The 26,355-nt window shown below is 41.5% G+C and overlaps 1 protein-coding gene across 2 annotated transcripts in view; it reads right to left on the reverse strand.

The window, feature by feature from the left end:
• The window catches only part of GGNBP2 (gametogenetin binding protein 2), a 333,171-nt gene that overhangs the window by 124,946 nt on the left and 181,870 nt on the right, over nucleotides 1-26,355 (reverse strand). For both annotated transcript variants that reach the window (XM_044288263.1, XM_044288262.1), the window contains exon 7: nucleotides 19,770-19,944. In XM_044288263.1, coding sequence (XP_044144198.1) covers nucleotides 19,770-19,944 — 175 coding nt within the window. The remainder of the gene's footprint in view (nucleotides 1-19,769; nucleotides 19,945-26,355) is intronic.

Here is a 26,355-nt window from a genome sequence, read left to right on the forward strand (position 1 = left end):
GACGTCTTAAATTGTTAGACAAGTTCTACTAGGCGACTGAATATGTAAATATGTAAATACCACTTTTTGCAGTGCAGATAATGATTGAGTCAATCACGGGTGCCATGATGCTATTTTGGGGAATACATACGACTACTGATCACTTTATTTTAAATTTTATTTTGGATAGAGCATCAACAATAAGGGCAACAAGTGTATCACTGTGTTAGTGAGGGGAAACGGCATGTAAAAGGGGTTGTATCACTTCACTTTATTATGCAGAGAATGTTAATACATACCATTTACTAATGTATTGTTATTATTCATATTGCCTCCTTTGCTGTCTTGATTAATTTTTCCATCCCCATCATAAACCGTTGCTTTAATTCAGACCTTCTCCTATCTCAAGAATGGGCCAACCTCCACAATAGCTCAGCTATTTTCAGAGCTCCCATAGCAGCGAATAAAGAGCATGTAAAACATGCACAGTGTGCCCCTAGAAATATACCATCAATGTCTCAGATGGGAATAAGCCTTTAGATGTCAGGAGGTTTTGTTTCTTATTTTTCCATTCACATATCTAAAAAAAAAACGGAATTAGACTTACCAGTAATTCAGTTTCCATGAATTCACCATGACGGCCACAAGGAGATTGACCCATGACCTCTGTGGGGGCAGGAAACAGAAGAGGTTAAATTGCCCCCTCCCACCACCACACCTCAGTGTTCCAAAGATATCAAGTGCCAGAAGTGTCCTAGTATTTCCCAGTATTACACCATACCAGAAAATACCGGTGAAAAGAACTTCAAACAAAGGAAAGGGAGGGAATATATGGGCCGTCATGGTGATTTCATGGAAACTGAATTACCGGTAAGTCTAATTCCGGTTTTCCGATATCATCACCATAATGGCCACAAGGAGAGTTATAAAATTATTTTTTATGGGTGGGGGCAACCGCTTGGAGAACCCTCCGACCAAAGGAGAGGCCAGAGGTTCCAGATAAATCCAAACGGTAATGTTTCACAAATGTGTGAATACTAGACCAGGAGGCGGCCCTGCATATATCATCCAGGGAGGCCCTTGCTCTTTCAGCAAAAGTAGTGGAGACAGATCTGGTAGAGTGAGCTCTAATATTGGAAGGAGGATCCAGATTCTGATTCTTATAACATATGGTAATAGTGTCTTTAATCCATCTTGCAATGGAGGATTTTGAGACCCTGGTTCCCTTATTCCTTCCAGCAGGCTGTCAGACTTTCTGAAGTCCCTAGTGGCTTCTAAGTATCTAAGGACTGTACGCTTAACATCAAGGGAATGAAATTTCTCTTCCTCCTGATCCTTGGGATTGTTGAAAAAGGATGGACGGAGGATCTCCTGGCCTCTGTTGCGGTCTGAGGCTACCTTTGGCAGGAAACCTGGGTCTAGTTTAAGCACAATCTTATCCTCAGTGATGGTAAGGTATGGTTCCCTAATAGATAGAGCTTGAATCTCTCCTAGTCTCTTGGCAGAGGGAATTGCTATAAGAAAAGCAGTTTTGAATGAAAGCAATTTAATTGAACAATTCTCCAATGGCTCAAATGGGGAACATATAAGGTTGTTGAGAACTAAATTTAAGTCCCAGGTTGGGCTGCGGGATCTTAGCGTGGGTCTAAGTCTACGTGCAGCTCTTATGAATCGTTTGATCTATCTATGGTCTGCCAGGTCAGCGTCAAAGAAGGCGCTTAATGCCGAAATTTGAACTTTTAAGGTGGATGGAGAGAGGCCCATGTCCAGACCTTTTTATAGAAATTCCAGAATTTTCTGGATATTAGGCCCTACAAAATTTGGATTCTCTTCACCTGACCATGAACAGAATCTCTTCCAGATCTTCAGGTATATCGCGGAAGTTACTTTTTTCCTAGAACATCTCAGGGTGGCTATAACCTTGTCTGACAGGCCCCGAGACTTTAAGAGGGAGACCTCAGGATCCAAGCCGTGAGCTTCAGGAACTCCGGATGAGGATGTAGCAAAGGACCATGATATAGGATGTCCCCTCTGATTGGGAGTCTCACTGGTTCGTCTATTGTTAGTTTCAAGAGAGGAGCGAACCAACTTCTCTTCGACCAGAACGGAACGATCAATATTACTGTGGTTCTCCCCTCCTGAATTTTCTGGATGACCCTCGGGATGAGAGGCAATGGAGGGAATGCGTACTCTAGATCCCAGCACCATTTTAGGGAGAAGGCATCTATTCTCCAGGGATGATCTCCAGCATTTAGGGAGCAGAATGTTTGTACTTTCGTATTTCTCCTTGATGGTCTATTGTAGGAAGCCCCCATCTTTGGGTTAGCGTATTGAAGACCTCTGGATTCAGTGCCCACTCTGTATGATCTACCACTTGTCTGCTCAAAAAGTCCGCTTCTAGATTCTGGGATCCCTTCAGGTGCATTGCTGAGATGGATCTTAGTTCTTTTTCTGCAAAGGAGAAGATTTCCTCTGAGATACTCTGGAGTCTCCTTGATCGAGTACCTCCCTGATGTTTCAAGTAGGAGACCACGGTCACGTTGTCCGATAGGACTTTCACATGCTGATTTCTTATCAATTGTCTGGCGGAGAGTAGGGATTCTCTTACCGCATACAGCGCCTTGAAATTTGAAGATTGGGCAGATATCAGATGCTTCCACGTTCCTTGGAAATAGGCTCTGTCGATTTTCGCTCCCCAACCGGATTGGCTGGCATCCGTGAAGATGGTAATTGAAGGCGATTTGATCCATGGGACTCCCTAGGAAAGATTCTTCTCCTTCATCCACCATGAGAGGGATCTCTTTACTGATCCTGGAATTGGAAGCTTGGAGTCCAGAGAGCCCTTCTTCTTGTTCCAGTGGAACAATAGCCAGTTCTGTATCACTCGACAGTGAGCCTGTGCCCGCTCGACAGAAGGTATACAGGAGGTTAGGAGGCCGAGTAGGCTCATTGCTTCCCTCACTGAGCATCCTTTCCGGCGTTGGAAGTGCCTCACCTTGTTTATCAGGGACTGGATCTTGCTCTGTGGAAGGAAGGTTGACTGAGTCTAGAGTAACTCCCAGCGGCCTGACTTGCCTTTCCTTCTAACAGTCTTGTTTTGTCCACTTTAAGACCGAAAGGACTGGTTCTTTCTAAAGGACCTTTCCTCAGGGAATCCCTTTTTCTTGTCGGCCACTTTCTCAAGAATCTCGTCTAGGACCGGCCCGAATACATATTCTCCTGAAAAGGGGATAGATATTAACTTTTGTTTAGAAATTCTATTGCCCGACCAAGATTTCATCCACAAAGTCCGACGAGCCGCATTGGAAAGCCCTGCCTCCTTAGCACTGAATCTAATAGATTCAGCCGATGCATCTGCCAGGAACCCCGTAGCTGATTTAAGTAGCGGGATGGACTGCAAGATTTCTTCCCTGGAGGTCTTACTGCTTAGGTGGTTCTCAAGCTCTCCTAACCATAAGTACATAGACCTGGCGACAGACGTTGCTGCGATGTTGGTCTTGATGTTAAACATGGAGGCCTCCCAAGCTTTCCTTAAAAGGGCATCTGCCTTCAGCTCCATAGCATCTTTCAATTGGGTGGCATCCTCAAACGGCAGGGCAGTTTTTTTTGTTAACTTTCGCTACCTGCACGTCTACTTTAGGAGTCTCGTCGAACAACTTAGACTGAGAGGGGTCGAACAATAGTCGATTTTTAAATTCTTTGGAAATCCCCAATCGTTTTTCTGGTTCCGACCATTCCTCCAGAATCATTTGTCTAATGTGTTCGTTTATGGGGAAGACCTTAGATTTTTTTCACCTCGAGTCCCCCAAACATTTCGTCCTGAATGGATAAGGTGCGCCGTATGGTTTTTGGAAGCCAGATTTTGCTGGACTGGTTTTTTGACACCATGTCCCATTTGAAGCCCCCTGATGCACCCCTAGAGTAGAAACTCCATAAAAGTGACCCCATCTAAGAAACTACACCCCTCAAGGTATTCAAAACTGATTTTACAAACTTTGTTAACCCTTTAGGTGTTGCACAAGAGTTATTGGCAAATGGGGATGAAATTTGAGAATTTCATTTTTTTGCCTAATTTTCCATTTTAACCCATTTTTTCCACTAACAAAGCAAGGGTTAACAGCCAAACAAGACTGTATCTTTATTGCCCTGACTCTGCCGTTTACAGAAACACGCCATATGTGGCCGTAAACTACTGTACGGCCACACAGCGGGGCGTAGAGTGAAAGGTGCGCAGTTTGGTTTTTGGAAGGCATGTTTTGCTGGACAGTTTTTTTGACACCATGTCCCATTTGAAGCCCCCTGATGCACCCCTAGAGTAGAAACTCCATAAAAGTGACCCCATCTAAGAAACTACACCCCTCAAGGTATTCAAAACTGATTTTACAAACTTTGTTAACCCTTTAGGTGTTGCACAAGATTTAATAGAAAATAGAGATACAATTTCAAAATTTCACTTTTTTGGCAGATTTTCCATTTTAATATTTTTTTTCCAGTTACAAAGCAAGGGTTAACAGCCAAACAAAACTCATTATTTCTGGCCCTGATTCTGTAGTTTACAGAAACACCCCATATGTGGTCGTAAACTGCTGTACGGGCACACGGCAGGGCGCAGAAGGAAAGGAATGCCATACGGTTTTTGGAAGGCAGATTTTGCTGGACTGGTTTTTTTGACACCATGTCCCATTTGAAGCCCCCCTGATGGACCCCTAGAGTAGAAACTCCAAAAAAGTGACCCCATTTTAGAAACTACGGGATAGGGTGGCAGTTTTGTTGGTACAAGTTTAGGGTACATATGATTTTTGGTTGCTCTATATTACACTTTTTGTGCGGCAAGGTAACAAGAAATTGCTTTTTTGGCACCGTTTTTTTTTTTTTTTGTTATTTACACCATTCATCTGACAGGTTAGATCATGTGGTAATTTTATAGAGCAGGTTGTCACGGACGCGGTGATACCCAATATGTATACAATTTTTTTTATTTATGTACGTTTTACACAATAATTTCATTTTTAAAACAAAAAAAATGTTTTAGTGTCTCCATAGTCTAAGAGCCATAGTTTTTTAAATTTTTGGGCGATTATCTTGAGTAGGGTCTCATTTTTTGTGGGATGAGATGACTGTTTGATTGGCACTATTTTGGGGTGCACATGACTTTTTGATTGCTTGCTATTACACTTTTTGTGACCGTTTTTATTTTTATTTTTTTACGGTGGTCATCTGAGGGGTTAGGTCATGTGATATTTTTATAGAGCCGGTGAATACGGACGCGGCGATACCTAATATGTATACTTTTTTTTTTATTTATGTAAGTTTTACACAATGATTTCATTTTTGAAACAAAAGAAATCATGTTTTAGTGTTTCCATAGTGTAAGAGCCATAACTTTTTCAGTTTTTGGGCGATTATCTTGGGTAGGGTATGATTTTTGCGGGATGAGATAACGGTTTGATTGTTACAATTTTGGCATAGATGCGACTTTTTTGATCACTTTTATTACCTTTTTTGGGAAGTAAGGTGGGCAAAATTCCAATTTCATCATAGTTTTTAATTTTTTATTTTTATGGCGTTCACCGTTCGGGTAAAGTAACATTACCGTTTTATAGATCAGGTCGTTACGGACGCGGCGATACCAAACATGTGTAGGGAATTTTATTTCTTTCATTTTTAATCAGTGATAAATGTGTTTTTTGATTTTTACTTTATTTTTCACTTTTTTCACTTTTTTTTTGACCCAGACCCACTTGGTTCTTGAAGATCCAGTGGGTCTGATGTCTACATAATACAGTACAGTACAATATATAGTACTATACTGTATTTTACACTTTGTCTGAACAGATCTATGCCTTTCAGCATAGATCTGTTCAGCACCATGGACAGCAGGACGCCTGAGCAGGCGTCCTGTTGTCATGGGAACCTTCCCCGTCTGCTCAGTAGTGGCCAGAGCTGCGCAGACGGGGAAGGGTAAGGACGGGGCTCTGGGAGGGCTGTCTGGGGGCTCTCTCCCTCTCCATTCGGGGGACTGCAAAGGCACAGCAGCCCCCCGATGGGAGAGGGAGGGAGCTCCCTCTTACTGTTAACCTTTTCCATACAGCGGTCCGTACGGACCGCTGTATGGAAAGGGTTAAACGGCTGACATCGCATCACCGATGTCAGCCGTTTATACCAGGGTGCCAGCAATGTGCTGGCACCCTGGTATACCCACTAGACGCCAACGATTACGCAATGGGAGGCGGGCGGGGGATCGCGATCCCGCCTACCGCACCGCCCGCAACCCTCCCCCTGCACCTCCCACCGTGCCCAAATAACTCAGGGGTGCAGGGGGAGGAATACTGGACAACGTTTTGAAACCTAAAGTTTCTGATCCCCGCGGTCAGGGACCGCGGGGATCATAAACTGCAGATATCGCAGCAAACCGCAGGTCTGAATTGACCTGCGGTTTGCCGCGATCGCCGACATGGGGGGGTCACGGGACCCCCCCGCGCATTTAGCCTAGGTGCCTGCTCAATGATTTGAGCAGGCACCGGGTTCCGATCACTGCCAGCCGCACGGCAGTGATCGAAAATGCACAGGGCGTACATGTACGCCCTGTGTCCTTAAGTACCAGGGCACAAGGGCGTACCTGTACGCCCTGTGTCCTTAAGGGGTTAATAAGTCACTCATCTCCTCTGAGGAAAAATAAAATTTCCTATTATTTTTGTATATTTCTCCTTCAGAGAGAGAGAGAGAGAGAGAGAGATCATCCTCCCACTGCATGGAAGTAGCAGCTTTATCGCCAGCATCCTCGGATCCAGAGGAAATGATCCTAGAACGCGGACGCTTGCGAGAGGGCTCGCCCTGGTGATCAGACGGAGCAACTCTAGCGGCCCTGATTTCTTCCTGAACCACAGATCTGATATTCTCCATAAGGGACGATTGTTCTTGCTGGATCACATCAAAAATACACTCTTTACAAAGCTTCTTTCCATATTCGTCAGGCAGTCTTTTAGCACAAGAGATGCAGCGAGGATATTTTTTAAACTTTTTTTGCGCCTCTTTAGACTGAAACAGATATGGAATAGAGGCATCAGAAATAGGCCTAGTAAAAATACAGTGCCATAAGAAAGGCGGACCCCCAGAGGGATACTTACAGGAGGCAGAGAGGGAGCATCAAGCTCCATAACGGTTTGTACCTCAGGACCTGACATATTCTGAAGCAAAGTGCAATTGCAGTACTCACAGACCTCAGATCAGCGTACCTATGGCCGTCTGGCCTTTTATTCAAACTGCTCTGTCCTCCTGCGCTTTACTTCCGGGTTGCGTCCCTGACCGAACCCGGAAGTGACGTCACAGACGTCGGCGTGCGCACACGCCGGCCGCCACAAGCCCGACCCACAGGGGAGGAGGAGGAAGATTGCGGCCCGGGAGCAGGCTCCAGACCAGCCAGAGCGAGTCCTCCCGATATCCCCCAGCCCAGCATAAGCACGCGGCTGCCGGCGGACTGGGGGAGCTTCGATGAGCTTCAGGTAACCAGGAGACCATCCTCGAACCCACCTGGAGAAGAAGAAAAAAAAAAAAAAGGAGGAGACTATTTCCTATCTTCATCTCCCTGCCGACCACAGGGAGACTCTTCTCTGACCCTGGCCACAGTGGGGACAGGAACACTGAGGTGTGGTGGTGGGAGGGGGCAATTTAACCTCTTCTGTTTCCTGCCCCCACAGAGGTCATGGGTCAATGTCCTTGTGGCCGTCATGGTGATGATATGAGAAAAAAATCCTCCACAGTTTAAAGGGGTATTATCATCTTAATGACCACTGATAAATCTGTTAATGATATTTTACTAAATATATTTCATTAAAAAATAAAACCTATACTTGACTGTTGTCTTCCCTCTCCCCTGGTTACGGCCACCGCTCCTCTCAGGAATAGTCACCAGGGTGCATGCGCGGACTCAGCGTGCGAGTTCAGCCGGGAGAAGACATCAATAAAGATGGAGCCCACCCCCTGCCGAAACCAGGAAGTGGACGGCGCGCCGGGAGCAGGTAAGTATAAAACTGCTTGTTGAGAAAACCTCTTTAATGGGTTTTGTCCCTACGGCATTCCCTTTGTGGCAAAACTGACCTGTGACCCCCATAACTTTTTTGTAGTTAAGTCTACTGAGCTGTGTGGGGACACATTTTTGTGGGACAATCTGTAGTTTTCATTTACACCATTTTAGAGTGTGTAACTTTTTGATGACGTTTTATTTAAAAAATTTGGGTAAGAAAAGTGATGAAAAAAAATTACAAATTGGCAATTTTTATACCTTTTTCCATTATGCCATTCGCCATACAGCGATCCAGATGGCGACCTAAAATAGTCACCAATGTGACCGGGAATTTGCAAATGGCGATAAGACTTTTAAGACTTCTCACCGCCACGCTGCAACTTTAACGGGAAAAAAAAAAAAAAAACTATTTTCAGCAGACGCACCACATTAGGCACATCTGATAGAAGAGCCAACCCTCCCCCCTCCTCACGACATCCAGTCTGCCAGCCAGCGAGGAATGGGAAGCAAGGACTAGTGGCGTACTAAGAAGGGGAAAGGGGAGGAGGTTTCGGGCAGCGCAGTCCGTCCTGGGTGCCGTCTCTCATTGCTAGAGCGCTGGGAGATGCAGTCCTGTCACTCATCGTTCAGCTCCCAATGCTCCTCCCCTCCTTCAGGCTAGCAACGCTCTGAATGGTGAAGCAGGAAGACTTTTCCCTGCTCCACCATTCAGCCTGCAGACACACATCACGCTGCCAGTGTGTGTGGGCGGAGCCCGCAGCCCGTAAATCTGTTTAAGTTACGCCCATACAGTACTGCAGAGCTATCTGTATCTGCAGGGTAGAGAGGCCTGTGTGCTTCAGGAGTGGGACAAGGCGAGAAGTGTTTATTTTTTTTTATACAGAGGAGGTAAAGAGGGTTTTATTACTATGGAGGGGGCACAGAGGGCATTACTAATGTGAAGGGGGCACAATGGACATTTACTATGGAGGGGGCACAATGGGCATTATTACTATGAAGGGGGCACAGTGGGCATGATTTCTATGAAGGGGCACAATGGGGATTTGTACTGTGAAGGGGCTCAAAGACAAATAGGGCATTACCATTGTGAAAGGGGCACAGAGAAGGCATAACTACTGTGAAAGGGCACATCTGTACAAAATGACTGTGAAGGTTATACAATGAGGGCAATACTACTGTTAGGGGGTACAATTTTTTTTTAACGTATTGGGGAAGGGGGGTGCCAGAGAAAGGACCAGCCCCGGGTGCTGAACCCCCTAGGCACGCCACTGGCAAGGAAGGCAAGCTTGTGAGTACACAAGTACAATACTTTGTCTTCCTAAACACGTCAGCATCCACATAGTAAATTGGGTAGTCTGACTGGCTGCATACAATAGCTGGTACATTATCATCATGAGGCCCTTATCCTGTTTCCCCTCCCCCTGCTTCCTCCCTTCACAGCACACTTCCTTTCCTCCTTGTAGAGATCACGCTGCTATGAAGATTTCTACCTTCAGACAACGCGGAGGCAGGATGACCGGAGACAGGCCCTCACTGAAGATCATGCAGCAGGCTGCTGTGAAGCAGGGACCATAAAGCACCACAGGGAACACAGAAGGGCTAAACCAAGGACAAAGACAAGAGAGGAAGAAAAAGTACACAGTGCAGGAGGACACATAAGGAAACAACAATGGATTACCTTACCTTAATTATATATTCCCTTTTAGGTCCCTTTCACACAAGCGAGTCACACGCATTGAACTTGCTGCGCATGTCGGGAAGAACACCTGCCCTGACCTCCCAGCACTGCTGGGGTCGCATAGCATTGATTTATGATGCTATGTAACCCTTACAGTTCTGGAATGTATTGGATAACACTGACAGCATTATTTCAGTGCCATCTAATACACTGAAGAACTGTAAGGGTTACATATCATAAATCAATACAATGCTATGCGACCCCCATGAGTGCTGGAAGTTCAGATAGGTGATGCTAGGTGTGGAAAGTTTTTTTAGTCCCTAAAATAAAAGAGTTAAAGGGGTACTCTGGGCTTTGAATATTCAATGATGACCTATCTTCAGGATAGGTCAACAATATCAGATCGGCGGGGGTCTGATATCTGGCACCGCCACTGATCAGCTGTATGAGGAGACTGCGTGCGTAGTGTGCAAGTGCCACATCCCATATCTGTTCGTGAACACTACTGCTTTGCCACAGACATATCAGCAGCGAGCAGGATTGGTCATCAATATTAAAAGCCCAAACTGCTTTAATAACAGTTGATCAATAAATGACTGTATTTTTCACTTTATAAGATTCACTTTTGTTCCCTCAAAAATTGTGGAAAAAAATTATAAAGTGAATAGTAATGAGCGCTTTTCATTATGGAAGCGCTCATTATACCTGGAGGACCGGAAAGCAGCGATGGCTCTGTACTCACCGCTTCCTGGTCCTCGGCTGTCGGTTGTGCTGGGGCTGCACACAGCACGAGGGCGCTTTTTGACCTCACGCTGTGCGCGTAGGGTCACAGCACAGCCGCAGCAGGAAAAAGACAAGTGCGTTGGAAGTTTGGAGCAGCGGCGTCCAGGAGTAGGAGAGGTAAGTTTTAATTTTTTATTTGATCTGTGGCATGAGGGCTAATAAATGGCACCTGGGGACTCATAATGGGGGCTAATAGATGGCACTGGAGCTGATAAATGGAATGGGGGGCTGATCTAAGGTCTGAGCGAGGGTCTTATTAACATTGGGGGTCTGATTGGGGCTGTCAGATGAGGTCTGATTAAAATTGGGTGTCTGACTGCTGGCCTGATCTGAGGTCTGTTAAAAATAATTTTTTCTTATTGTCCTCCTCTAAAACCTAACCCCAGGATGGTACTAAGAACTCAATCCAGGGTGAAGAAGGGGTTATCTGCCCGAAACAGGATTAAATCAAAAGTATGCAATCAATTTATATTTCTACAATGGAGAATCTAATCCAAATTAGCTCAGAAGGCTCTTGAACCATTTAATCTTGAGCCCTGAGAAAGATGCTGGCTTGGATCTAAAAAAGGATGCCTCATTACACAGGATTGCCAAGTGACGCTGACATTTGGACAGTCATTGAGACCGATAAACCCTAAAATCAGTGACACTGCACACAGTAATGCCGTATTCAGACAGTCACTGTTCAGTCAGTGATTTCCATCAGTGATTTTTGAGCCAAAACCAGGTGCGGATCTAAACATAGAACAGGTGCAGATCTTTCCCTTTACCTTATGTCTTTGAAGGCTCCAATCCAGGTTTTGGCTCACAATTACCGACGTGTGAATGAGGCTATTTTTAATATCATAATTATAAGTGTATTTATATTTGGCGACAAAAATATAGGAGCCAAATATCATTTTTAGTTTAGGAGCCAAAAGGCATCTAAGTAATTTTTTTTTTAGTCTGGAGCACTGCTATATTGGAAAAATATTTTCATATTTTTAATAGTATGGGCGTTTTTTAGAAGCTGTGATGCCCATGATGTTTATGTTTTTTTTTTTTTACTTTTTGTAGCCACTCTAGGAGGCTATAATGTCCACTACCTTGTTTTTTTTTTATAGAATATTACTATACTTCCATAGTCAGTATAGCAATACATAGATTGATGATCTATATTGGCCTGCCATCTGCTGGCCAACATAGGAACTGCATCTCTAATATGCTGGGTCTCTTCAAAGAGACCTAGCCTATTAGAATTAAAGATCAGCATCCCAGATTGCTGCATGCATGTGTGCTTCTGGATTTTTTTTTCACACTTTAGATGCAGTTATCAAACATGATCAATGCATCTGAAGGATGCAATATCTGCAATTGGCATTATTGTCATGGGCCTCTGCTGTTTAAAACCCGCCGGCTATGGCTCCTGCTACACACATGAGAAGGTGTCATGTTTAAAGACCACACCTGTATGGTGCTGGTAGCAAAAGGGTTAATCAAGAGTTTTTTGTTGCAAAAGCAGCCAGTACTACATGCATGTGATATAGTAAACTGATAGCTATATAATCTTTCAGTTTCATAAAGATTATGAGAATAAATTGAAAAGAGGGGTTTTCTGGTAAAAATTATTTTAAAAAATGTTCCTGCAGAGAGGCAACAGAAACTGAATATTCATCACGTCACTGTGGTCCAACGCGCTGCCTCCACTCTCTCAATCTAGTACACAGGAAACAGTCATAGGAGAATGTATATACAGTATAGACTGTGGGGGGGGGGGAGTTGCTTAAGTCTGCATTGGAGTACTTTATGACTTTGTCTTAGGCCTCTTGCACACGACTGTATGGCTTGAAGTATTTTGCGGTCTGTTTTTAACTGATCCGTTTTTCCAAGTTTTTTGTTTCAGTAGTGTTTTCATTTCCGTTCCTCCGTTTGGTTTAAGTTTGTGATACATTTTTTGTGGATCGTAAACTGAACCATACAATAATGTTTAAACAGTAAGTACATAAAAAAAAAAATTGGGCATATGCCTTCAGTTTTTTTGCAGAACCATTGACTTGAATGGAGCCATGGAACATGATTTGCGAGCAATAATAGAACATGTTTCTATCTTTGAAGGAAAATGGAATGCATACCTTCCGTTGTTTTTGTGGACCCATTGAAGTGAATAGTTCTGCATATGGACCGCAAATGGAACACACAAAAACGGAACGAAAAAAAAAAAAACAACGGTCGCGTGCAAGATGCCTTATCCTTAGACCTAACATAATCTAGTTTCCCTACTCCACCCTCACCCTGGAGTGAGATTGCGACTTAAACAAAACAAAAACAAAGTCTCAATGATAAATCTGGTGTGAAACTCATTAACATAGCTAACCACACCCATATTACAAAACTGGAGTGAGTGGTGTAAAAATGCGAAAAGTCAACATTTTTCACGAGTGCAAAAAGTCGGAAAAGCCATATTTTTGCAACTCTAGAATTCTGGAGTAAAGGTATGATAAATAGGGGTCTGGCTCTAACTGCACACACCGCTTTACCTCTGACGCAGCCTGCTGGTGAATGTCATAGCTGTCACTAGAGTTGAGCGGACACCTGGATCTTCGGGTTCGGCCGAACTTCACAAATATAGTGAGTTCAGGAACCGAACTTGACCCTGAACCCGATTAAAGTCAATGGGGAACCGAACATTTGAGCACTAAAATGGCTGTAAAAAGGTCAAGGAAAGGGCTATAGGGGTGCAAATGGCATCAAAATGTGGTTAAAGGGATTCGGTCATCAGAAATTAGGCCTATAACCTAAACATATGGCGAGGTCCGTACTAATACACAGAATCCTAAATTGACCTTATCAAATGCGCCTGTGGCTCTATAATCCTATAAAACAGGTTTATATAAGCAAATATAAAATAATCAGCAGGCACTCACCATCTGGATTTCACACATAAAGCACATTTAAAAATGGATGTCAATATATCTTAACTTTACACACAGTATATAAAAGTTAATAACCATATATCAATAGACAATGAATAAATGTGGTAGAGTCAATTTATAAAAATCAATTAAATAAAAAAAATATATAAAAAAAGATTAAAAAAAGATTTAAAAAAGAATTTCGGATAAAATGAATTTGAATAGCAGAAAAGTATCACTTAGAATATTTCGTATACGATTTTAGGGTAGTATTCAAATATAAAAATCACAATTATTTACTGTTGTAATTGTAAAATAATAAAATTAATTGCCCACTAAATAGAAAACATATCCTAGTAGTATATCAAGATAGCATAAATATATGGGTATTTTGGATGCGGAGCTCACGCATATACCCAACAAGCAGGAGTACTCCAAAGGGATAATAGGACCACTTGATTTTGCTGTGTGGTGTCGGTCAGTAGCGCATTGAATCCATACTTTAACAATGTTCAGATGGTTATAAAATAACTTGCTAAATGTTCAACATACCAATCGGTAAGCAGATATCCACCCTGCGGTCCACGGAATGTTCTTATAATATCCGGAGGGTACTTTGTACCTATTCTCGTAGCGGTGTCTGCTAACTACCTCCTGCCACGAGGTAGTATCACTGCTTCTCCTTCTCGGCGTCTCACGTGACCTGACCTGTAGATGGTTCACTTGGTCGGTGATGACATCCACCTGCGCCTGTCGGAGTAGCGGGAGTTCGTATAGCAGAACTATACCGGTACGGGATTCGACTCCCCTTCACAGGGACTGTTTAGATGGTGGTTGGATCAGCCCTCTTTAGAGATTAAGTCGCTGCCGTTGCCGCATGGATTTTTCTCGGGTGGTTCTAAATAATAAATAGCACGGATCCTTTTTTTGTGCTTAGACAGAAATAGCGCACCACTGGCTGGGTCCTGTTCACACTGATTTATCCTATCTTATCCTTAGGATAAATCAGTGTGAACAGGACACCGCTACGAGAATAGGTACAAAGTACCCTCCGGATATTATAAGAACATTCCGTGGACCGCAGGGTGGATATCTGCTTACCGATTGGTATGTTGAACATTTAGCAAGTTATTTTATAACCATCTGAACATTGTTAAAGTATGGATTCAATGCGCTACTGACCGACACCACACAGCAAAATCAAGTGGTCCTATTATCCCTTTGGAGTACTCCTGATTGTTGGGTATATGCGTGAGCTCCGCATCCAAAATACCCATATATTTATGCTATCTTGATATACTACTAGGATATGTTTTCTATTTAGTGGGCAATTAATTTTATTATTTTACAATTACAACAGTAAATAATTGTGATTTTTATTAAGTGTAATAAATGCAAAAATACTGTGAGCCAGTCTAATTGTGTTTGAATATATATTTTTGGGTTTTCAGCTGGTATCTGAAAGACTGGGCTCCAGTAGGTTGCTGGTGAGCTCCTCTGAATTGTCTATTGCTAGTATTCAAATATAATTCCGAAGATTCACTAGGTGTACTTGTCCATTTATTCTTATGGGTAATCTAATACAATCCAGTATTGAGTTGGTTGTAGAATATTCGCATTGTGATATATAATCGCCCAAATTTCGATCAGTCATTTTTCATACATATCCTTGATTTATGCCATGAAGTGTCTGGTATTCACAGTAGGACACTAAGGCTATGCAGTTTGTCAATGGGTGACTTAGCAACCAGTGACGCCGTGCGCTCCTGCTCTCAGGAGGGATCCAGGCCACGGTTCCACGGCCCGCACACGGCCGTGAACAACGGCCGTGTGCATGGGGCCTTAAGCTACTCACCCAGACCCAGAGCGCTTGTATTTTCTGTCTGTATGATATAGTGATTGCGCTCAGTCCTTAATAGTTCATTATAAATAGTCTCTTATAAGATTTTATAAAATTCGATTGTGCTTGCTGTAGAGGCGTCCCTCTCACAGTTAAGCTACTCACTCAGACCCAGAGCGCTTGTATTTTCTATCTGTATGATATAGTGATTGCGCTCCGATGTCGGTGTCTCACCTGGTGTTGGACGAAAAAGACAAAGTTGTTATCGATCTTGTATAATCCTTGCTTTTTCGATTCTTTAGTCCTTAATCCTGCAGGATAATTTGGTCTGTAGTTTGGTTCCTTTAGTCCGCCAGACGCGTTTCAAGGTGACCTCACCTCTTCCTCAGTGGCTTAAAAATGGAAACCAAACATACATACATACATACATAGTATGTATGTATGTATGTGTATATATATATATATATATATATATATATATATATATATATATATATATATATATATATATATATATATATATATATTTGCAGCCAAGACCTGGATTTTCAGGATGTTGGAAAATCTGGTAGGAATATATCCTTTTATACAGATACCAAAAATGGATCGTCGAATATATAATTCAAATACATTTCAACTTTATAGTTATTCATTGTCTAATAGAGAAGAGTTAAAAATAGCAAAAAAAACGCATATGCGTTTCTTTCATATTTATCTTACAATTGCGTTTTTTCGCTTCTTAAATTCCTAAATGTGAGATGTCTTTTCATATGTCTCTCTTATACTATACATAACAAACCTTGTTCAATACTATAATCAATGAATATTTCACAAAAAGTATATTTCATACAAAAAATATATCTGGAACCAAAAAACGCACATGCATTTATGATTTGTTTTTCGCAATTTGCGATTTTTCTGCAAATTGCGTTTTTTTGGTTTATATTGTTCTAAAAAGTGTACTAATTCTATTGCGTGTATCCTGCATTGTTTTATATACAGAATATTTATAAATATACATGAATATACATTACTTTTTTTCTAACATTGTTCTTAACAGATCTATAACACATTATAATTAAAGTTTAATAAGATTTTAACTAATAATATTTTAAGGTAAATAATGGATGACAGTATTATGGTTGATGAATGACCATATTTGATGAATAGGAATTCAATTATACAAGGCCACATATGTATTGGAATGTATGGAATGGAGACAGTATGTGATTGTGAGCAAAAAAACGCAACAAAAATGCATTATAAAACGCATATGCGTTTTTCAACTGTCCCTATTCCATTCTCTGAAACTATTAAATAATTATTGAGTTTAAAGTCGGAGGTGATTGATGGTTGTATAATGTATATTCATGTATATTTATAAATATTATGTATATAAAACAATGCAGGATACACGCAATAGAATTAGTACACTTTTTAGAACAATATAAACCAAAAAAACGCAATTTGCAGAAAAATCGCAAGAAAAACACATCATAAACGCATGTGCGTTTTTTGGTTCCAGATATATTTTTTGTATGATATATTTTTTGTGTGAAATATTCATTGAATATAGTATTGAACGAGGTTTCAGTTATGTATAGTATAAGAGAGACATATGAAAAGAAGACATCTCACATTTAGGAATTTAATAAGCGAAAAAACGCAATTATAAGAAAAATTGTAAGAAAAATATGAGAGAAAAGCATATGCTTTTTTTGGCTATTTTTATCTCTTCTCTATTAGACAATGAATAACTATAAAGTTGGAATTTATTAGAATTATATATTCGACGATCAATTTTTGGTATATGTATAAAAGGATATATTCCTACCAGATTTTCCAACATCCTGAAAATCCAGGTCTTGGCTGCAACCATAGACACTATATATAAAAGAGAAAAATAGTTTGGTTTCCATTTTAAGCCACTGAGGAAGAGGTGAGGTCACCTCGAAACGCGTCTGGCGGACTAAAGGAACCAAACTACAGACCAAATTATCCTGCAGAATTGGAAAGGACTAAAGAATCGAAAAAGCAAAGATTATGCCCCATGCACAACGGCCGTGTGCATGGGGCCTTACTGTGAGAGGGACGCCTCTACAGCAAGCACAATCAAATTTTATAAAATCTTATAAGACTATTTATATTGAACTATTAATTTGAAAGTCACCCATTGACAAACTGCATAGCCTTAGTGTCCTACTGTGAATACCAGACACTTCATGGCATAAATCAAGGATATGTATGAAAAATGATCGAAATTTGGGCGATTATATATCATAATACGAATATTCTGCAACCAATTCAGTACTGGATTGTATTGGATTACCCATAAGAATAAATAGACAAGTACACCTAGTGAATTTTCGGAATTATATTTGAATACTACCCGAAAATCGTATACAAAATATTCTAAGTGATACTTTTCTGCTATTCAAATTCATTTTATCCGATTATTAAATAGATTTTTATAAATTGACTCTACCACATTTATTCATTGTCTATTGATATATGGTTATTAACTTTATATACTGTGTGTAAAGTTAAGATATATTGCCATCCATTTTTATTCATAACATTTTTTATTTAAGGTAATCACAATTGTACAATCATGAGAGGAAAAGGAATCGTACATAGTCAATAATAAGTTGTACAAAGTATATAATAGATGTAAACAGTAACACAGTAAAACAGTAATGAGGACACAAGTATATTTATTTAAATTATTTTATTTCCAAATAATATTAAATGTGTTTTATGTTGGTGAGTGCCTGCTGATTTTATATATATATATATATATATATATATATATATATATATATATATATTTTTTTTTTATTTAATTTAAATATTTTATATTTATTTATTTCGACTAAGAGATTGGGTGAATCACTTGCAGCAGAGCACCATTACCGCAGTGACAAGCAGAGTGAGCCACTATAATTTACAATTTAGGTTTATATAAGCTGTCACTCACGTCACAATTGTGTCCAAGGGGACGTCTCACGATGCAATGTGCCCGGCTGCAGCCATCTCCTTTCGGTGCCCAGCGCCACCTTCTGTATCAAAATCGCTGCCCTCCTTTTCATTAGATCCGCCTACCTCAGTTTATCGCTGCCTCTCTAACGTCCGCTCTCCTCAGCCAGATCCCGCGCGTGCGCACTAGGCATCACCCAACTGTAGGAGGTTGGATGGCTGTAGGCTGTAATCGGGAGGCCAAGGCAGGTTCTAGCAAAGAGCCGGCTGGTGCATGCATACTTCGCATAACGAGGCCACGCGGGATCTGGCTGAGGAGAGCGGACGTTAGAGAAGCGGCGATGAACTGAGGTAGGTGTCTCTAATGAAAAGGAGGGCGGCGATTTCGATTCAGAAGGCGGCGCTAGGCACCGAAAGGAGATGGCTGCAGCCGGGCACATTGCATCGTGAGACGTCGCCTTGGACACAATTGTGACGTGAGCAACAGGTTATATAAACCTGTTTTATATGATTATAGAGCCACAGGCGCATTTGATAAGGTCAATTTAGGATTCTGTGTATTTGTACAGACCTCGCCATATGTTTAGGTTATAGGCCTTTTTTTTATTTCTTTTTATTAGGGCACACCCCAAAACATTGGGAAATATAACCTGTGATAACCCGCTCCAGTCGTGCTAAACACACGTTCAGACAATACACTGGATGCAGGGCAGGCCAGCACCTCCAAGGTGTAAAGGGCAAGCTCAGGCCATGTGCCCAATTCAGAGACCCAGAAGTTGCAGGGGGCAGAACTATCAGTCAGTTCGTATAGGCGTGTGCACACATACTGCCCCCACCACATCCCCGTGATGTTCACGATCCAATTAGATATCTGCTCTATCAACTTTCAAAGTTCTTTTCTGCACCTACCATGTTGATCACTGTTAGCGGCGAATCAGTGTTCCACGCTGGAGAGGGACAGTGAGAAAGAGACCACATCCAAGGGAGATCAAAGGATGAAATTTAATTGTGATAGAGCGGAAATGTGGGATAAATTATTAAAGCAGAATTGAAGTTAAGGAGGGGGCACGCTGCAATTACCCACTCCCGACTCAGGGAGGTAGTGACGATAAATAACAATACAGGACTTTTAAGATGCCCTGTTATTGGAATGATTAACAAAAAAATTATAGGGAATGTCACTGCCAAAACTGCGGCTCGGATGCGGATCAGAACAACGGCGTGTGCATGAGGCCTTATGGTAAGCAATGTTGTACTGCAACACCTGAGAAGAGTTGCAGTGAACTAAGTGCAGACTTGCTGCATAACCCAAAGAGTACGAGGACATATGCATACTGTATACAATGAAGTGTGTGGGCTTAAGGGCTAAATTAGGGTGGGTTCACACCACGTTTTAGGCCTCTGTTTGACGCATACGTTAGAAAAAAAATAAGATACAAAAATGAAGCACACCATGTTGTATCCTGCACTTTATGGTTAATGGATGCCACTGTACGGCATTAGCCTAATGCATCCACTAAACAGATGGGAAAAACGTAATGTGAACCCAACCTTACCCGCATTTGACTACTCATAATTGCAAATACATTTAGTATTTACCTCAAAACTTTTACGTAATGCATCAACTCCAAGGTAGAAAAGCATCTGCCAGGTTTGCTCTTCAGCTCGTAGTTTTTGCCATATTCGGTGGAGCCTCTCATAAAGATGGATTCCAAGACACGTTAACACTTCCTCCTGGGCTATATCAATAGTTTTCGCATGTCTTTCCCTACGTCTTCAAAGACAAGAGAGGGTGGGGTAAAGTATTATTACTTTTACGGCCCTCAAAAATTTAAACATACAAATACAGAATTTTCGGATCATAAGATGTCCTAATCAGAGGGATAAAAATATGGAAAAACATGTTTTTACTGTGTTTGTCCTGACACCACAGTAGTATGCTAATCACAGTGCTTCATGTGTACTGCCATACAGCACCACACACTGCACAGAATTACTGTGCTGTGTGTAAAAATATGTGCAATTTGCTCACAGAAATGCACAGGTTACACAAGTCTGTGTGCAAGCTGTGACTCTTCAGTGAGCAGATAGCACAGACATGTACAATAAGCACATTACAGGTGCCAGCATTCGACCATTAGACACACCAGAAGATTTGCGCACAGTTTAGAAAGAAAAAGTATGTCTAAAAAGGCAGAAAAATGTTATGCGTGTATATATATATTATATTTGTACCAAAAGAGGTACTCAATTTTAAAGAGACTGTAAGAAGAATAATAGATGCTGCAGAATATATTTACTAAAACACATGTTCATAGTGGTAACAACACCACAGGACCTTTACAGCTGAAATGGAGACCCTTTTAAACAGATTTCCAACACAAATTGTTTGAGGGGGAAAGACAACCTCTTTAAAAGAAAGGGTTAAACATTGGAACCCCTATTTAGAAGGCACTACATCATACGGAATACTACATGGAGCGGCATTGTGCTATGCAGAGCTCCCGCCTGTAACTGCTAAAAAGCTCTGCATAGCACATGGTAAAAGATCTTCTGCACTTTTGCTATGCAAAGCCTTTAGCTAGCAGAGCGGGCACAGGCAGAGATGACATCAGGAATTTCAGAGCCTACTGTGTGCCCTGCCCTCTGTCACACTCATAGCCATAAAGTCTTTTGTGTCAGGCCACTTTGCCTCACATCAGTACGTTTTCTTCAGGCATAGTATTAACCGCTACCCGACCGCCTAACGCAGGAATGTGTCCTGCGGGCCGGGAATCGTCGCAGCAGAAGTTCGTCACCAGCCTGCCAGCCAATGATCATCGCTGGCAGGCTGGTGACTTCAGCGCAAATGCGCGACAATGGGCGTTCGCTTGTCTCTATGCGCGATTGCAAATGCCCGTACAATCACGCATACAGAGCGCTCCATCGCGAATGCTCAGGTCTGAACCCAGCGTAAGTTCGCAAAACACAACACATTTAGCCCCAGATCAGCCCCCATCACCCCAATTAACCCCTTGATCACCCCTGTCAATTACTAGTGACAGGGAAAAAGGTGATCAGTGTAAACTGTCACTTTTTTTCCCCATTATTGACTGTTAGGTTTTAGGTTAGTTTAGGCCCCTTTGGTAGGTAGTTAGCGCCTGTTAGCGCCCAGCCCACCGCACAGCAGTCACTGATTAGCATATCGCTAATCAGCATTGGTACTTTTATAGTATCTGTAAGTGATCAGAACTGATCACAGTCAGATCTATAAATAGTATTAGTGTCACCTTAGTTCACCCTCCACCCAAAATGCAGTGTTTGCCCAATCAGGCCTGATCGGTCGCCCACACGTGCGTTCACCCACGCCCGCCACACCGCAGTGACAAAATGTTTATTTTTACACCCAGCATGGGTATATGTAAAAAGACACCCCAAAACACATTGCCCTACTTCTCCTGAGTACGGCGATACCACATGTGTAACACTGTTTTGCAGCCAAGAAGCGCAAAGGGGCCCAAATTCCAATGAGTACTTTCAGGATTTCACAGGGCATTTTTACGCATTTGGATTCCAAACTACTTCTCACGTTTGAGGGCCCATAAAATGCCAGGGCAGTAAAAATACCCCACATGTGACCCCATTTTGGAAAGAAGACACCCCAAGGTATTCCGTGAGGGGTATGGTGAGTTCATGTAAAATTGTATTTTTTGTCACAAGTTAGTGGAATATGAGACTTCGTAAGAAAAGAAAAAAAAAATGAAAAAATGAAAAAGAAAAAAAAAAAACATTTTCCGCTAAATTGTGACAAAAAATAAAACTTCCATGTACTCACTATGCCCATCAGCGAATACCTTAGGGTGTCTACTTTCCGAAATGGGGTCATTTGTGGGGTGTTTCTACTGTCTGGGCATTGTAGAACCTCAGGAAACATGACAGGTGCTCAGAAAGTCAGAGCTGCTTCAAAATGCGGAAATTCACATTTTTGTACCATAGTTTGTAAATGCTATAACTTTTACCCAAACCAATAAATATACACTTATTGCATTCTTTTTTTTATCAAAGACATGTAGAACAATAAATGTAGAGAAAATTTTATATAGAAATGATGTTTTATTTCAAAAAATTCATTTTTTGCAAACATTTTGGTCAATTTCGATTAATATAAAAAAAAAAAAGTAAAAATGTCAGCAGCCATGAAATACCACAAAATGAAAGCTCTATTAGTGAGAAGAAAAGGAGGTAAAATTCATTTGGGTGGTAAGTTGTATGACCGAGCAATAAACCGTGAAAGTAGTGTAGTGCAGAATTGTAAAAAGTGGTCTGGTCTTTAAGGGGAGCTGAGGTGGTTTAATATAAGATAGTAGCTGCTAGACACAAAAATATCCTAACTACCTGTACAGAAAGTGTGGGGTTCAATTCCCAGATTACATCAGTCAAATATTTCTTTATTAAAGGGAACCTGTCACCGGGATTTTGTGTATAGAGCTGAGGACATGGGTTGCTAGATGGCCGCTAGCACATCCGCAATACCCAGTCCCCATAGCATAAAAAACGCTGATTTCATACATATGCAAATTAACCTGAGAGGAATCCTGTCCCTGACTCCTCTCATGTACAGGACTCCTCTCAGGGTAATTTGCATATGTATCAAATTGTTGTTTGTTATGGGGACTGGATATTGCAGATGTGTTAGCTATACCTAAAATCCCAGTGACAGGTTCTCTTTAACACATACCAGACATATTTCATCTCGAGTCTCGGGCCAAATTTTGCAAATCTGGGGCCAAATTTTGCAAATCTGACGGGTGTCACTTTATGTGTAATAACTCAAACACTTTTACTTATCCAAGACTGTTTTTTCAGGACACATCGTACTTCAAGGCTATGGAAACCTTATGCATTAAAAATCTACAAACAGTTATCTTACTGTAATGCAGCACATAATAAAATTACACTTGCTTGTTTATTGGTGTCAGCTTTGCTTCACAAGCACTCAGAAATGCTCTTCTATGAATTTTACTCACTGTCCGCTCCTGTGAGGCTCTGTGGGCATTCCTTTTGCTCTGGTCACATTGCCTCTCCCCCCTCTGTTGCTTTCACATGCACCAGCACAGTTCTGCTTCACCTCCCTTCTCAGAGATAAAGTCCCACCCCCACATCCTGGTACATAGCACAACTATCAGTCACTTACATATTCAGGTCCTTCTCAAAAAAATTTGCATATGGTGATAAAGTTCATTATTTTCTGTAATGTACTGATAAACATTAGACTTTCATATATTTTAGATTCATTACACACCAACTGAAGTAGTTCAAGCCTTTTATTGTTTTAATATTGATGATTTTGGCATACAGCTCATGAAAACCCAAATTTCCTATCTAAAAAAATTAGCATATTTCATCCGACCAATAAAAGAAAAGTGTTTTTAATACAAAAAAAGTCAACCTTCAAATAATTATGTTCAGTTATGCACTCAATACTTGGTCGGGAATCCTTTTGCAGAAATGACTGCTTCAATGCGGCGTGGCATGGAGGCAATCAGCCTGTGGCACTGCTGAGGTGTTATGGAGGCCCAGGATGCTTCGATAGCGGCCTTAAGCTCATCAAGAGTGTTGGGTCTTGCGTCTCTCAACTTTCTCTTCCCAATATCCCACAGATTCTCTATGGGGTTCAGGTCAGGAGAGTTGGCAGGCCAATTGAGCACAGTAATACCATAGTCAGTAAACCATTTACCAGTGGTTTTGGCACTGTGAGCAGGTGCCAGGTCGTGCTGAAAAATGAAATCTTCATCTCCATAAAGCTTTTCAGCAGATGGAAGCATGAAGTGCTCAAAAATCTCCTGATAGCTAGCTGCATTGACCCTGCCCTTGATAAAACACAGTGGACCAACACCAGCAGCTGACATGGCACCCCAGACCATCACTGACTGTGGGTACTTGACACTGGACTTCAGGTATTTTGGCATTTCCCTCTCCCCAGTCTTCCTCCAGACTCTGGCACCTTGATTTCCGAATGACATGCAACAGTCCAGTGCTGCTTCTCTGTAGCCCAGGTCAGGCGCTTCTGCCGCTGTTTCTGGTTCAAAAGTGGCTAGACCTGGGGAATGCGGCACCTGTAGCCCATTTCCTGCACACGCCTGTACACAGTGGCTCTGGATGTTTCTACTCCAGACTCAGTCCACTGCTTCCGCAGGTCCCCCAAGGTCTGGAATCGGTCCTTCTCCACAATCTTCCTCAGGGTCCGGTCACCTCTTCTCGTTGTGCAGCGTTTTCTGCCACACTTTTTCCTTCCCACAGACTTCCCACTGAGGTGCCTTGATACAGCACTTGAGGGTGTCAATGATGGCCTTCTGGACAGCAGTCAGGTCGGCAGTCTTACCCATGATTGCGGTATTGAGTAAAGAACCAGGCTGGGAGTTTTTAAAAGCCTCAGGAATCTTTTGCAGGTGTTTAGAGTTAATTAGTTGATTCAGATGATTAGGTTAATAGCTCGTTTAGAGAACCTTTTCATGATATGCTAATTTTTTTAGATAGGAATTTTTGGTTTTCATGAGCTGTATGCCAAAATCATCAATATTAAAACAATAAAAGGCTTGAACTACTTCAGTTGGTGTGTAATGAATCTAAAATATATGAAAGTCTAATGTTTATCAGTACATTACAGAAAATAATGAACTTTATCACAATATGCTAATTTTTTTTAGAAGGACCTGTAGACTGCTTGGATGCTAAAACTTGTAATCAGCACATCTATAATCACTTTCCATTCTGTACCAAGTTCATTACTTGTAGACAGCACAGCAATAGATAGTTCTGCTGATACCGAGCAGCAATCAGAACAATGGCATTATAAGCAGGATATACATCTCCTTTACCGACAGCTCTCACGTGGTAATATGCAGTTTGTTCTGAATACAATATTTGTGTGCAGTCCGCACAGTGAGCTGTCACTTTTCGCACACAGATTAGTATAGTGTGACCTGGGGCGTACCTATAGGGGGCGCAGAGGTAGCAGTCACTACCGGGCCCAGGAGCCTGAGGGGCCCAAAGACCCTTGTGCCACATAAGACGACACTGGTATTATAGAAAGTGTATGCAAGTTACACCTCTGGCTGGACAGAAGGGGTAAGGTGAAGAATTTGGTATGGAGGAGGGGGGTGGGGGGGTGCAGTTTCAATTTTTGCCTGATGCAGCACGAAGGTTTGAGGAAAGGGGCCCCAAGCTGAACTCTTGCACCAGGGCCCATGAGCCTTTAGCTACGCCCCTGAGCAACGACCACAATGCTATGTACACAGCGGAGGAGATTTATCAAAACTAGTGAAAAGGAAAACTGGCTTCCTCCTTTTATTTTCCAAAAGAGCTGTGAAAAATCAAAAAATCTGATTAGTCGCTATGGGCAACTAAGCCAGTTCTACTTTACACCAGTTTGAAAAATTACTAAATCAAACACTTTATTCACCCCTGTAGTCACAATGTTTTCAGCTCATTCATGGAGTCTTTTTTCAAGCCATGAAAAGTTGTGACCACAGGGGTGAATAAAGTGTTTTTCTTTTCACTCATTTTTTGTGAGAGTGCTGCTATTTTTTTTATTCTTACATTGTCCTGGTTTTGTTGCCGAATCCATTGGCCTGCAGCTCCATATTTTATATTTGGCCTGATGTGTTGCCATTGTATATGTATGTATATATAATAGGGTTACTCCTGCAGTATATAAATCTGTTGTTAGTGGTAGTTGTGCATGGTGTGTGTTTGTGTGTGTAGTATAGTTATTTACTATGTTCATCTAACAGATTAGATCATGTGATACTTTTATAGACCAGGTTGTTACGGACATGGCAATATCAAATATGTGCATTCTTTTTTAAACTATTTCGATTTTACACAATAAAAAAATGTTTGAAAAAAATAATTTTTTGGGCGATTGTCTTAGGAAGGGTATCTTTTTTGCAGGTAAAGTTAAAGTTTTTATTGGTACTATTTTTGGGTACATGCGATTTTTTGTGATCGTTCAATATTACACTTTACAGAATTCATGATCATGTGATATTTTTGTAGAGCAGGTTGCTACAGACAAAAATAAAATAAAAATAGACATAGTAGGTTTCGCTAAGTTTTACAAAGTAAAATCATTTTTGAATAGAATTTTTTTTTTTTGTGTTGCCATTTTCTGAAAGCCATTTTTTTATTTTTCTGCTGATCGTCT

Source organism: Bufo gargarizans, chromosome 3, assembly GCF_014858855.1.
Source record: "Bufo gargarizans isolate SCDJY-AF-19 chromosome 3, ASM1485885v1, whole genome shotgun sequence".
Taxonomy (NCBI): Eukaryota; Metazoa; Chordata; class Amphibia; order Anura; family Bufonidae; genus Bufo; species Bufo gargarizans.